The following is a 13,630-nucleotide window of genomic DNA, read 5'->3' on the forward strand; positions in this document are numbered from 1 at the left end:
TCTGAAAAATGAATTTTCACTTGCAATTTGAACATCCTATTTTCCTTAAGGCTGGGCTCACACATATGCGAATTGGATGTGACTTACACTGCATCCAATTCGCAGAACATTTAAAAATATGTTCTTTTCAATGGGTATGGTTCACATATGTGCATTGCATCTGCAGTCCGCATTACACAAAAAACGTGTGCGTTTTCTAGGCAGTGCGGTGCGAATTGCAGGCACGTAATCTTCAATGGGAACGCATCTGATTCGCAAATCTGTTCCGTTCTGAACATGAATTCTATCCCCCTCCTCACTACAGCTCCCCCGTCTCCCTGGTCAGCTGATTCGCAGCTAACCCGCAGAGGAACCGCTGAGCAACTGATTTTTATCTTTGCAAGGAAACCGGAGCTGCAATTTGCACCGCATACATGTGAACCCAGCCTTAATAAATCAACCCCTTTATATCAGTGTACTCATATTTCCAGTTATAAAAAAGAAGAACTTTGTGGCAGAACGTCCACCCACAATTTATGAGGTCCAGGAAATTAGTTTTCTTCCTTTTTTTTCTTCTTCTTCTTCTACAGTCTGTCTAAGACAAAATAAACAAAACTGCTCCGTCCTCAGTATTTGCCTTCCAACATGAAAGCCACCCAGATCCTCCTGATATTATTCTTCATCCAAGGTGAGTGTTGGTGACCTGTGCCTTCATACAGCATACAAGTGGTTGGGTTGTTCTTGGGTTGAAAAGGATTCATGCTAAATTATTTTACTCTTCTATCTGAAAATGATGAAGAGGAAGGCAAATGGGAAACATTACCAAACCATCTGAACCTTCTTTTTTTCACTATTTATTAATTGTAGGCTCTATTTAAAATGTTTATAACTTTTAACATTTAGTCCACCTTGAAAATGACTCATTTATTTTTTATCACTAGAATTGAGTTGTAGTTTTTAGTGACAGGTCAAGTGTGTGCGATCACCTAATATACGAGTACATTGATTTGCTATAAGTAGCAAATACAGTACTTTTTAGAGGTTTGTACTTCAGTAGAGGTTTGTCACTTGTGAGGTTTTTCGGTAATATGCTTTTTTGCAACGTTTATCATGATAATGTTTTTCTTCCATTTGAGATATGGAATGTTTGTTTGCTCCTTCTAATCTGATTTGGCAGCAATGTAATTAAGTTTACATTTACTAATTGTACATAAATATATAATTATGTTGTATATATAGAATAGAATAATATTGAATGATAGAACAGAATAATATTGATATGAAGGTGTGAAGAAATGCTGGAAAATAAACTATTAAAAAAAATAACAACAATAATATATCAATAATATATAATAATAATAAATTATATATATATATATATATATATATATATATATATATATATATATATATATATATATATATATTTTTTTTTTTTTATAGTTTATTTTTATTAATTTACAAAATGCAGAGTGAATATTGGCTGATGCTGTTTTGTGTTTTGACGGCAAAGGGTGATCGCACCAAATATTGATTTGACTTAGATTTCTCTTCTGTTCATTTCCTTTTGAATTTGTTAATTGATAAAAAAAAATACCACTTCTATTTCTGAAAGCATGTTTATTTTCCATTTGAGATATGGAATGTGTGTCTGCTCATTCTAATCTGATTTGGCAGCAATGTAATTAAGTTTACATGTACTAATTGTACATAAATATATAATTATATTTATAGGTAGATAGATAGATTGATATAGAATAATATTGATATTAAGGTGTGAAGAAATGCTGGAAAATAAAATAAATATATAAAAAATAAATATAAATATATATATAAAAAATATAAATAAAAAATACCAATAATAATATATAATAATAATAATAATAATTTAAAAAGTATATGTAGCACTGACCCCCGAAGGAGCTGCTGATTTATTTGGGCCTGTACTCTGCTTTGTTTCCCCTTTGAATATCTCAGTCCCCCTGACACAGCTGTGGTGTGATAGTGTGCAGTCAAAACCAAATCATAAAGGCAAGTTCACAATACTAAATATAATATACCTGTCTGTAGTTACCGTACCCTCCTCTTGGCTGGTGATGAAGAGGAAAACAACACTCGCACAGTTATACTTGAATAATAACCTTATTTACTGTAATTGTTTTAGAAGGTTTAAACTACAATGGTTGTACTGTCAGACCAACATAGTCTGACACAGTGGCAGCTGGTGAAGTTTTAGGATGGGGGGGCGCCAGACCCCGCCCTTCCTTTTTGACCCTCCCACTTGGTGAAAATGGGTGTGGTTTCAGCGAAATAGTGGGTGTGGCCCTAAGGTGGTGTGGTTAGCGTCTGAGATAAACGAGGGATGGAGGGAGAGGGAGAGAGGGACAGCAGGCCCAGATCCTACACAACAATAGAAATATGTGTATTCTAGCAAGTTTAACAATCAGCAGATAAAGATACTGCAAACACCTAGTGTTAGCACTTCAATCATCCCGGCACCATGATTGTTATGGTGTCAGGATGATTGAAGCGCATTATTTCTATTATGACATTGTAATATAAAATTAGATCATTCAACTCACCATAATGCAGAATCAGTTGGAGCCCCGAGTGTGTCACTAGCTACGTCGCCTACAACCAGATGCCATCAAGCATCCCCAGCAATCTGTCCTTACATCAGGTGCCTCCAGCGGAGTCCCTCCTTACATGCAGCCTGTGTCACATCAAATGCAGCCTCTGTCACATAAAATGCAGCCTCTGTCCCCCCCCAAATGCAGCCTCTGTCCCCCCCAAATGCAGCCTCTGTTCCCCCCAAATGCAGCATGCCTGTGTCCCATTAAATGCAGCATGCCTGTGTCCCATTAAATGCAGCATGCCTGTGTCCCATTAAATGCAGCCTCTCTTCCCATTAAATGCAGCATGCCTGTGTCCCATTAAATGCAGCCTCTGTTCCCCCAAATGCAGCATGCCTGTGTCCCATTAAATGCAGCCTCTGTTCTCCCAAATGCAGCCTCTGTCCCACCCAAAAGCAGCCTCTGTCCTCCCCAAATGCAGCCTCTGTCCCCCATTAAATGCAGCATGCCTGTGTCCCATTAAATGCAGCCTCTGTTCCCCCAAAGACAGCCTCTGTCCCCCCCAAATGCAGCCTCTGCCCTCCCCCAAAATGCAGCCTCTGTTCCCCCCAAATGCAGCCTCTGCCCCCCAAAAGCAGCCTCTACCCCCCCAAATGCAGCCTCTGCCCCCCCAAATGCAGCCTCTGTCCCCCCCAAATGCAGCCTCTGTCACCCCCAAATGCAGCCTCTGCCCCCCCAAAATGGAGCCTCTGTCCCCCCAAATGCAGCCTCTGTCCCCCCCAAATGAAGCCTTTGTCCCCCCCAATACAGCCTCTGCCCCCCCCCAAATACAGTCTCTATCCCCTCCAAAATGCAGCCACTGTCCCCCCCAAATTCAGCCTCTATCCCCCCAAAATGCAGCCTCTGTCCCCCCCAAAATGCAGCCTCTGTCCCCCCCAAAATGCAGCCTCTGTCTCCCCCCAAAATGCAGCCACTGTCCCCCCCCAAATTCAGCCTCTATCCCCCCAAAATGCAGCCTCTGTCCCCCCCAAAATGCAGCCTCTGTCCCCCCCAAAATGCAGCCTCTTTCTCCCCCCAAAATGCAGCCTCTGTCTCCCCCCAAAATGCAGCCTCTGTCCCCCCCAATGCAGCCTCTGTCCCCCCCAAATGCAGCCTTTGTCCCCCCCAAATACAGCCTCTGTCCCCCCCAAATACAGCCTCTGTCCCCCCCAAATACAGCCTCTGTCCCCCCCAAAATGCAGCCTCTGTCCCCCCCAAATGCAGCTTCTATCCCCCCCCCCAAAATGCAGCCTCTATCCCACCCAAAATGCAGCCTCTATCCCACCCAAAATGCAGCCTCTGTCCCCCCCAAATGTAGCCTCTGTCACTTAAAACCCCCCTTCTCCGTACAGCGGTACTTACCTTGGGTCTCCTGCGGTGTCTCCTTCACACTGGCAGCAGCATTCTTCCTGTTTCCTCTCTCGGGCGCAATGGGAGAGAGAAGCAGGAAGTGACATCTAACTCAGGGCAGATGTCAATCAAATCTAAAGCGCCGAGTAGCTTCCGCCCGGCGCCTGTAGTATCTATTACTATGGCCAGGCGGAAGCTACTCGGCGCTTCAGAAAACGCCGCAAGGCGGGCTAAACACCCGCAAATGCAGCGCCACGTCTGCAATCTCATGATTGCATAGACGTGGTGCTTCCCATAAGTGCACTGTGTCCGGCGTCCGAACACAGTGCACTTAAGGACCTTTTTTTTTCTTTTTTTTTTTTTTAAGGGCCAGTAATAAAACATTTTTTTTTTGACTTTTTGACTTTTTTTTTTGCTGCCTGGAGGGGGGGGCGGCGCAAAGATACAAAATGTCTGAAATAATATATGAGTGGTGTAGCAAAGAAAATAGGATAACCATCAGAGTGAATTTATCTCACTATGAGTACTATCATATTTCCTGTGCTTTATTACTATACTAAATCAAAGACTAACTTGATAAAGTGTAGTACAACAATTAGAGAGCTCCCTCATTTAGTATCACACTACCCCAATATAGTAAAGGGGCACAAGGCCTTGTGTTTTACTAAACAGTCCTTCTTTTCTTCTTTTCTTCTTTTCTTCTGCTAGCAAAAACAAAGTAGATTTGTAATCCAAAGGGTTAATGACTCCTGATCAAAGTAGACTGAAAATGTGAAAATAAGGTTCTGGTGCAGCAGCACTATAACTAACTTTGATGCCAGGGACTCAGTACTAAATCCTCTTGACTTTGCTTGTGGGACTATGGGTCCCAGCAACTCTGTCTTGTGTAGATGGATGTATAAATGTGCACCAAGAAACTTTCGGGCAACAGCCCTCTCACCCAACCAGGACAGTGTTGTCAGAAGACTCCGTTCTGATGTACAGGGTTCTGTCTCCGGCCGGCACTGCTGCGCTGCTCCGCTCCACACAACGAGACGCTCCAGAACTCCAGATGACTCCGACAGGCTGCTCTGGCTCCTTCCCAGTTTTGCCCCGCCATCAGTCCAGCTCTCTGGTGTGTCACAGTACTGCTGCTCGGATCGCTGTTCCGTGGAGGTAGGCCGCGCTGTGCTGGAGACCTCACACAGATCCTCCCAGGCTGGCCATGCGTGTCCAAGAGACCTAAGATGGCCGCTGCCAGCCTTTTTATAATCTTCCCACAATGCAGTTCTGTTCCCTCAGGTTCATGGGAGTTAATGAGCATTGTGGGTAGGTCAAGTTAATGTCCAAATGTAAACAAACATAGCACTTCCATGTCAACTTCTGAACAACAAAAAAAAGAAAGATGCAGACCTTTTGTATTTTGGCCGCTAGATGGCGCCAGATGTCATAATTAGTTATAAGAAAATCCAGTTTATTTATGATGGTTTGTGTCTCTAAATCCATAAACAAAATATTTTTTTATATATTGCAGCTTATCAATCCTTTAGATGTGGTGGTTGCATTTGTTTTCTTCTTCTAATGCCCTGTACACACGGTCGGACATTGATCGAACATTCAGACAACAAAATCCATGGATTTTTTCTGACGGAAGTTGGCTCAAACTTGTCTTGCATACACACGGTCACACAAAGTTATCGGAAAATCCGATAGTTCTGAATACGGTGACGTAAAACACATACGTCGGGACTATAAACGTGGCAGTTGCCAATAGCTGTCGTCTCTTAATTTATTCTGATTATGCGTGGCACTTTGTGCGTCGGATTTGTGTACACACGATCGGAATTTCCGGCAACGGATTTTGTTGTCGGAAAATTTTATAGCCTGCTCTCAAACTTTGTGTGTCGGAAATTCCTATGTAAAATGTGCGATGGAGCCTACACACGGTCGGAATTTCCGACAACAAGGTCCTATCACACATTTTCCATCGGAAAATCCTATCGTGTGTACAGGGCATTAAACTTTTATATTTGATTTTTGCCTGCTGACTCTGCCAGTTATACACTTCCCTTCCTGTCATGTCTATACTCATTTCTCTACTGTGAGGCTGTCACCCAGATTGGTCTTCAAACACCTCTGCCTTAGTACATCTCTTTTACATGGTGGAATGATGAGATTAATTGTTTACCCAAGAAATATGCTTGACAACAAACCTTGGTAAACTGAAATATATTACATTTTTGTTTTTGGGTTTAGATGTGCTTTAACCTTAACTAACCCAGAGGGTTTTCTTTGTCTCTCGCAAGGGATTAGCAAGGGATTGTCAAACAGATGACATGAAGGGGCTTGCCACTGCCGTGGGAAATGTGTACAAAACAAAATTGAAAAAAGGTTAGTTGGTCGGGGGCAGAGATTTTAATAATGCTTAAAGAGCAACAAAAAAAATCAAACTTTAAATGACATGTCTATGGGATGCCCTTGTCATGCCTCTGCCTGTTACCCTGTAGCATTGACATTAACAAAGAAAAAATGCATATGGTATGGGGTTTCCCCCCAAATTAATTCCATACCAGAGTCTAGTATGGATTTTAAAGGAAAATGTAGCATACCAAAATTTGTCACTATTTCAAGGGCACACAACATTTTAAAAATTGGCAGGTTAGGTATCTATTTACTTTGCACAACATCATCTTCTATATTTAAAAAAGGGTAATATATTGCATTTATGTTATGTGCATTTATGTGCCCTAAAATTAATTTTAGTGTTTTTTGTTTTTTTTTTGTAAACCACTGTGCTAATATCTTGTGGCATACAAAATTTGCACTAGCACTATTTCATTCTCCAGGGTGTCTGATTTCAGAAAATGTATAATTCTTTCTGTTTTTTTAACTAATTTTCAGGCCTAAAAGGATTTGCATGTTTGCAAAACTGCATAAACGGCTCTTGCAGTGAAAGCATTAAATGATTGATCTCTTGACGAAAAGTTTTACCTTGTATCAAGTTGGAGCAATCTAAGCAATTCAAGCAAGAATTAAAAAACATTCTTTGGGGAACCTACAAATTGGTTACCATAAATTTAAAGTGTATGTACAGGATTTTTTTTTTGAATAGAGTAAAGAATGGTTATCGGCAATTTGTGCCGATAACCATTGTCGAGACATTAAGAGGTGAGGCCAAGTCCAAAACTGATGATGCCCGTTCCGATGGCGGCTGTCTATGAGGAGATATTTCTTCACTGTGTAGAGATTTTCTCTACTCTACCGAAACAATAAAAATATTTCCTGGTGCATCGTGGCAGCATTCAATGGGTTGTGGCTCTGTCCACGCAACCTGATAGGACTGGTTAGCTATAAATCAAAGACAGAGCCAGTTTGCAGGATTATCCTTTTTGTCCTCACCTGATCTGGACTGGAGTTGCAAGGTTTCCCTTACCGCTTGTTGCCCCAACCAGGTTCAGCCTACCCTGGGTGGAAGTCCTTCCTGTACAGACTCTAAATGATCTATATGGTTGGAGCCCCATTCTGGTGGCCTGGGAGGGGGGGCATGGTTCTTCCTCTCCTGAGTGGAAGTCCTTCCTGTACAGCCTCTAAATGATCTATATGGTCAGAGCCCCATTCTGTTGGTGCAGGCCTGTCAAAGAAAGCTTTAAACAAGCTTTGGAGTAAATGGCAGCGCTTACCATTTCTAACAAGGCTGCAGCAGTGTAAATATACTCTGAGCATGAATGACAGGAAATTATGTGGATACTGTGGACAGTTTCCTGGCTTGCCCTTTTCCAAGATGGCACTGAGAACCCAGACTGCGATCTGAGCATGATCAGGCGCTGATGTCATCCACTAAGGGCCAGGGGTGCTAATTTTAAATGGATTTATGGCATATTTGGGCAACACATGGTGGTGTTCCCTACTGATGCATGCTGAATACTTACGTGGTCATTGACTGCAGGTATGTTTCCCTCTTTATGGCATTCACCTGGACTCTTCCAATCTCAGGTTTGTTCTCTATGCTTGCTCTGGGATCACTGTGTCATGTTGTTGTTTTAATAATGAATGGGGTTAGACCAGTGCTTCTCACCTCCAGTCCTCAAGGCACAACAACAGGTCATGTTTTCAGGATTTCCCTCAGATGAAACGGCTGTGGTAATTACTAAGGCAGTGAAAACTGATCAAATCACCTGTGCAAAATAGTGGAAATCTTGAAAACATGACCTGTTGGTGCGCCTTGAAGACTGGAGTTGAGAAACACTGGGTTAGACCACGCGAAGGTGATACTAATTAGTAAATCCTGTCCATTGCTATAGTTACATAGTTAATAGTTACATAGTTAATCAGGTTGAAAAAAGACACAAGACCATCTAGTTCAACCATAAAAATGAATAAATAAATAAAAAATAATGTCATACAATCCCATATACACAATCCTATACCCACAGTTGATCCAGAGGAAGGCAAAAAACCCCAGCAAGGCATGATCCAATTTGCTACAGCAGGGGAAAAAAATCCTTCCTGATCCCGGAGAGGCAATCGGATTTTCCCTGGATTAACTTTACCTATAAATGTTAGTACCCAGTTATATTATATACATTTAGGAAATAATTCAGGCCTTTCTTAAAGTGGATGTAAACCCGAATTTTTTTTTTTTTTTTTTTATATATATCACACTGTAGAGTATAAGATTTCCTATCATTTGGGCCCAGTCTTGCCACACAGAGTTAATCCATCTCTGAGCAATCCCCTTTTATTGTTCAGTGAGACAATTCTTGACAAACTGAGAAAAACGTTGTCAAATCCTCCCCCTTGCTGTGAGTGACAGGTGATTTACATATCTCGTGCACTAGGCTAAGAGACATGCAGTATTTTTAAATTCCTCCCCCACTCCTTTCTTCAGCAGCTCTGCAAGGATTGGCTGTTCCACGCCTCACCATGATTTGGCATGCTGAAGTCATGTGGTTACTTTCCTGTCTTTTCATTGGATGTTAGAGATCATAGCAGAAGTTCAGTGTTAGAAATACACAGGAGAAAATGCATACTGACAAGGGGAGTGTAGAGGTGGGTGGGGAGTCTACTGACATCACAACTCCACCCACCGAGCTCCAGACAACAGACCCACCCACAGAATATGCAGTTTTTCGGGTCTCATAACAGAGAGAGGGGAGACATTTGGCAGGTAAAGATACATGCAGGAGGCATGTATATCCTTATAGATAACCCCTATGGCAGGAGTTTAGAAAGGATGACATTGGATTTACATCCACTTTAACTCAAGGCTGGCCAAATCCCTCCATCTATTTTTTTTTTTTTTCTTCATAAAGATTTTATTACGAGTTTCAAGAAGTATACAGCACAGTGTAACAATACTACAATGTAACAAATTGGGTAACAGGTTCCATTAGAAGTTTTTCAAGCAATATTCACATATTCAGTATAGTAATTATCCAGTAAATATACAAGTTCCAAGCGTGTCTTATTTGCATAATAAAAGAAAGCTTGGTCAATGTTCAATAGGTTATATGCTCCTCAGTTCACTATGACTGCTCACAGGATAGTTTATAACTATTTCAACGTATTCCCGGAACCACCTGCCAGAGTTTATAAATATTAGCCCATCTTTACCCAGTTGTCCTCGTCTGTGGCTATGGATATGGGGCTCAGTATCGGGCGTTACTACCCTAACCAAGCACCATGACCAATCAGTTACAGAGCTCATATTGTATCCGGATAAGAGAAAGAAGATAGGGTAGATGGGGGAGGGAAGGGGGAAAAGAATACAGAAAGAAGAGGGGGGTAGGGGGATACTCGGAGAGGGGGTGGGGTCCCACCTGCTACCCTCTCTGCCTACTGTCTGCCTACTACATTCACTGGGCTTACCGGATCTCCGGGGAAGCCCATCCACAGTAAATTTGCATTATGATAATAGATTACACAATTTTTTGCAATAACTCCTGATACGGATGAGAGTTTTTGTATGTGAACCACGCCTCCCAGACAGCTGAGAAGCCTTGCTGTCACGTACCTGGTAGGTTTTGAGCCTGAAGTGCAGAAAGAGACCTCCCTTACAGCTCCCACTCCCGTTCCTCTGGAATGGAGACAGAGGGTCCAGGAGTGAGGAGTGGTATGGGTGCCTGGCAGGATCAACAGTCACCAGAAGTTCAGGAGTGGTGGCACCCTCTGGAACCAGAAGCTGGAGACTGGAACGCAGAATGGACCAGGAACCACAGCAGGTAAGTAGGCAGGAACTGAAGCGCTGGACTGGAACCAGGAACAAGCAGTAGGTAGCAGACTGGAACGCTGGGCTGGAACCAGGAACAAGCAGTAGGTAGCAGACTGGAACGCTGGACTGGAACCAGGAACAAGCTGTAGGTAGCAGACTGGAACGCTGGACTGGAACCAGGAACAAGCAGTAGGTAGCAGACTAGAATGCTGGACTGGAACCAGGAACAAGCTGTAGGTAGCAGACTGGAACGCTGGACTGGAACCAGGAACAAGCAGCAGGTAACAGACTGGATACTGGAGCGCTGGACTGGAACCAGGAACAAGCAGCAGGTAACAGACTGGATACTGGTATCAGACAGAGAAATGGTCAAACAACCCGGTGGTCGGTATTGGGCAGCCAGCAGAGGTACCAGGAATAACACAGAAGAATGGTCAGGCAAGCCAAGGAGGTCCGGTGCAGGCGGATAGCAGGATTGTCTAACAGGAAGTCGGGTCAGATAACAGAGTATACAGATCAGATCAGGTTTAGGCACACAGAACTCTGTAGAGCACACAGCGGGGATTGAGTGTGACAAGCCGGTTTAAATAGCCCACCTGACACCAGCGGGAGTGCGCGCGTGCGTGCCCGTGCGTGACAGCACCCGTGAAAGCGCGCGCATGCGCGGTAGAGCCCGTGGCCGTGTTCCCGTGCGTCTGGAGAACCGATTACTGGCAGGATCTTCATGACATTCCCCCCCCAAGGAGGCTGCCCCTTTGGAGAAATTTCTCTGGATGGGACCTTTTAAAAGATTGCAACAGATCTTCAGCATGAATATTGTCCTCAGGTTCCCAAGAATTTTCTTTGGACCAAACCCCCTCCACTTTATCAGAAATTGATTTTGGTTACCTCTCTTCCTATGGTCCATGATAGCTTCCACCTCGAATTCCTCCTCCCCATCTACCAAAATTGGATCAGGAGGATCCGTACTTTGGCCTGGAAATGGATTAGTAATAAAGGGTCTGAGCAGAGACACATGAAATACGCGGTGAACCTTTAATGAATCAGGGAGTTCAAGTTCATATGCCACCTCATTAATTCTCCGCTTGACAGGGAATGGTCCAAGAAACTTGGGACCCAACTTCCTTGAGGGGCAGGCCAGCCTGAGGTTTATTGTAGATAACCATACCTGGTCCCCGGGTGCATGTAATAGCTCACCTCGCCTCTTTTTATCGAAGGTTGATTTATTATACTCCTGGGTCCTGGTCATGGTCTCTTGCAAAACTTGGTTATTGGAAGTAAAGAAATTCAATTTCTCCTGAACTGCGGGTACTGTACACTCTGGAAGAGAATTAGGCAAAAATGAAGGATGGAAACCGTAATTTGCAAAAAATGGAGTCTGTTTGATAGCGGAATAAATAGAATTGTTGTAGGCGAATTTAGCCAATGGGAGCACCGAAATCGAATCATCTTGGGCAAAAGAAGAAAAACAGCGTAAATATTGTTCAAGAGTTTGGTTTGTTCTCTCTGTTTGCCCATTAGTCTGGGAATGATAAGCAGATGAAAATGAAAGCTCAATGTTCAGTGTCTTGCATAGAGACCTCCAGAATCGGGAGGTAAACTGTACCCCCCGATCTGAAACAATATTGACCGGTACCCCATGGAGCCTGACGACTTCTTTAGTGAATGCCTGTGCCGTTTCTGTAGCTGAGGGAGTGCCCTTCATTGGGACAAAGTGGGCCATCTTTGACAGCCAGTCCACTATGACAAAAATTGAGGTGAAGCCCCGGGCCGGAGGTAATTCAACAATAAAGTTTATAGAAAGCATTTTCCATGGCCTATCTGGGACAGGCAACGGTTTCAGCAATCCCCATGCCTTGGTTCTGTACCCCTTGTTCCTAATACAGGTGGTGCAGGATTCTACAAATTTCTTACAATCCTCGTGTAACTGAGGCCACCAGAAGGTACGCTGTACCAGATCAGTGGTCTTAGCTACGCGAAAATGCCCGGCCAGTGCATGGTCATGACAGAGTTCCAGTACTGGAACTTGTAGCGTTTCAGGTATAAAAATCCTACTCTCGTGCCAAAGTAACCCATCCTTAACTTGGAGTTCTGGCCCAACGGAAGATCCCAATTCCGCGGAAGCCTGCTTAATCTGGGAAAGCAGGTTTCCCTGAAGCAAAAGAAAATTCCCCGGGGACAAAATGGTGTCCGGAGGGGAAACTTCTTGGGACTTGTGAAACATCCTGGGTAGGGCATCGGGTTTGGTATTCTTGGAGCCAGGGCGGTAAGTGACATGAAAAGAGAACATGGAGAAAAAGCCTGACGTGGCTTCAACCTCTTTGCAGATCTCAAATACTCCAGGTTCTTATGATCTGTAAAAATTAAGACTGGGTGAGCGGCTCCTTCCAGCAGATAGCGCCACTCTTCTAACGCTGATTTGATTGCCAACAATTCTCTGTCACCTACATCATAAATTCTCTCTGCCGTGGACAGCTTAGGAGAGAAGAAGGCCACAGGATATAACAGGGCCTTAGTTCCCTGTCTTTGGGACAACACTGCCCCCACCGCAATTTCAGATGCGTCCACCTCAAGTACGAACGGCAGAGAGGAATCTGGATGCTTTAGTACAGAGGCGGAAGTAAAAAGGCTCTTAAGGGTCTCAAAAGCCTTTTGGGCTTCAGCAGACCAGTGGAAGCGTGTTCCCTGTTTAGTTAACTGTGTGATGGGTGTAATGATGGCTGAGAACCCCTTAATAAATTTACGGTAAAAATTGGCGAATCCAACAAATCGTTGGATTCCCTTTTTGTCTGTAGGAACTGGCCAATCTAGGACTGCAGCGACCTTTTGAGGGTCCATCTTAATGCCTTTACTGGAAATGATTAACCCCAAAAATGGAATACTTTCCTGTTCGAATTCACACTTCTCAGCCTTTGCATATAAGCCATGTTGTCGAAGCCGGCCCAACACACTTCTGACTTGCCTGCGGTGAGATTCAAGAGAGCAAGAAAAAATTAATATGCCGTCTAAATAGACGATAATGAACAGATCTAGAAAGTCTCGTAAAACATCATTGATGAAATATTGAAATGTAGCAGGGGCATTGCACAGACCAAAAGGCATCACCAGGTACTCAAAATGTCCATAACGGGTACGAAAGGCGGTCTTCCATTCATCTCCGCCCCTGATACGGACTAGATTATAGGCTCCGCGGAGGTCAAGTTTAGTAAATATGGTGGCCGTTCCAAGTCTTTGGAACAATTCTGGTACCAGAGTAAGAGGATAGCGTTTTTTTACAGTGATCTTATTTAGTTTGCGGTAATCCACACATGATCTAAAGGTATTATCCTTCTTCTGTACAAAGAAGATGCCTGCACCTGCTGGAGATGTGGACGGACGAATAAAGCCCTTCTTTAGGTTCTCATCGATGTATTTCTTTAGTGCCCCTTGTTCTACCTCAGTCAAAGGGAAAATTCTTCCAAAAGGAATCTCAGCACCGAGTAACTCGATAGGACAGTCA

At 43.5% G+C, this 13,630-nt stretch overlaps 1 protein-coding gene across 1 annotated transcript in view; it reads left to right on the top strand.

The window, feature by feature from the left end:
• Window positions 1–554: 554 nt before the first annotated feature.
• Window positions 555–13,630, top strand: part of LOC141133518 (polymeric immunoglobulin receptor-like) — an 86,996-nt gene continuing 73,920 nt past the window's right edge. Inside the window, exon 1 of the mRNA XM_073622944.1 lies at window positions 555–667. Within this exon, the coding sequence (XP_073479045.1) occupies window positions 625–667 (43 nt within the window). The 5' untranslated portion in view covers window positions 555–624. The remainder of the gene's footprint in view (window positions 668–13,630) is intronic.

This window comes from Aquarana catesbeiana, linkage group LG03 (genome assembly GCF_042186555.1).
Source record: "Aquarana catesbeiana isolate 2022-GZ linkage group LG03, ASM4218655v1, whole genome shotgun sequence".
NCBI classification, from domain to species: domain Eukaryota; kingdom Metazoa; phylum Chordata; class Amphibia; order Anura; family Ranidae; genus Aquarana; species Aquarana catesbeiana.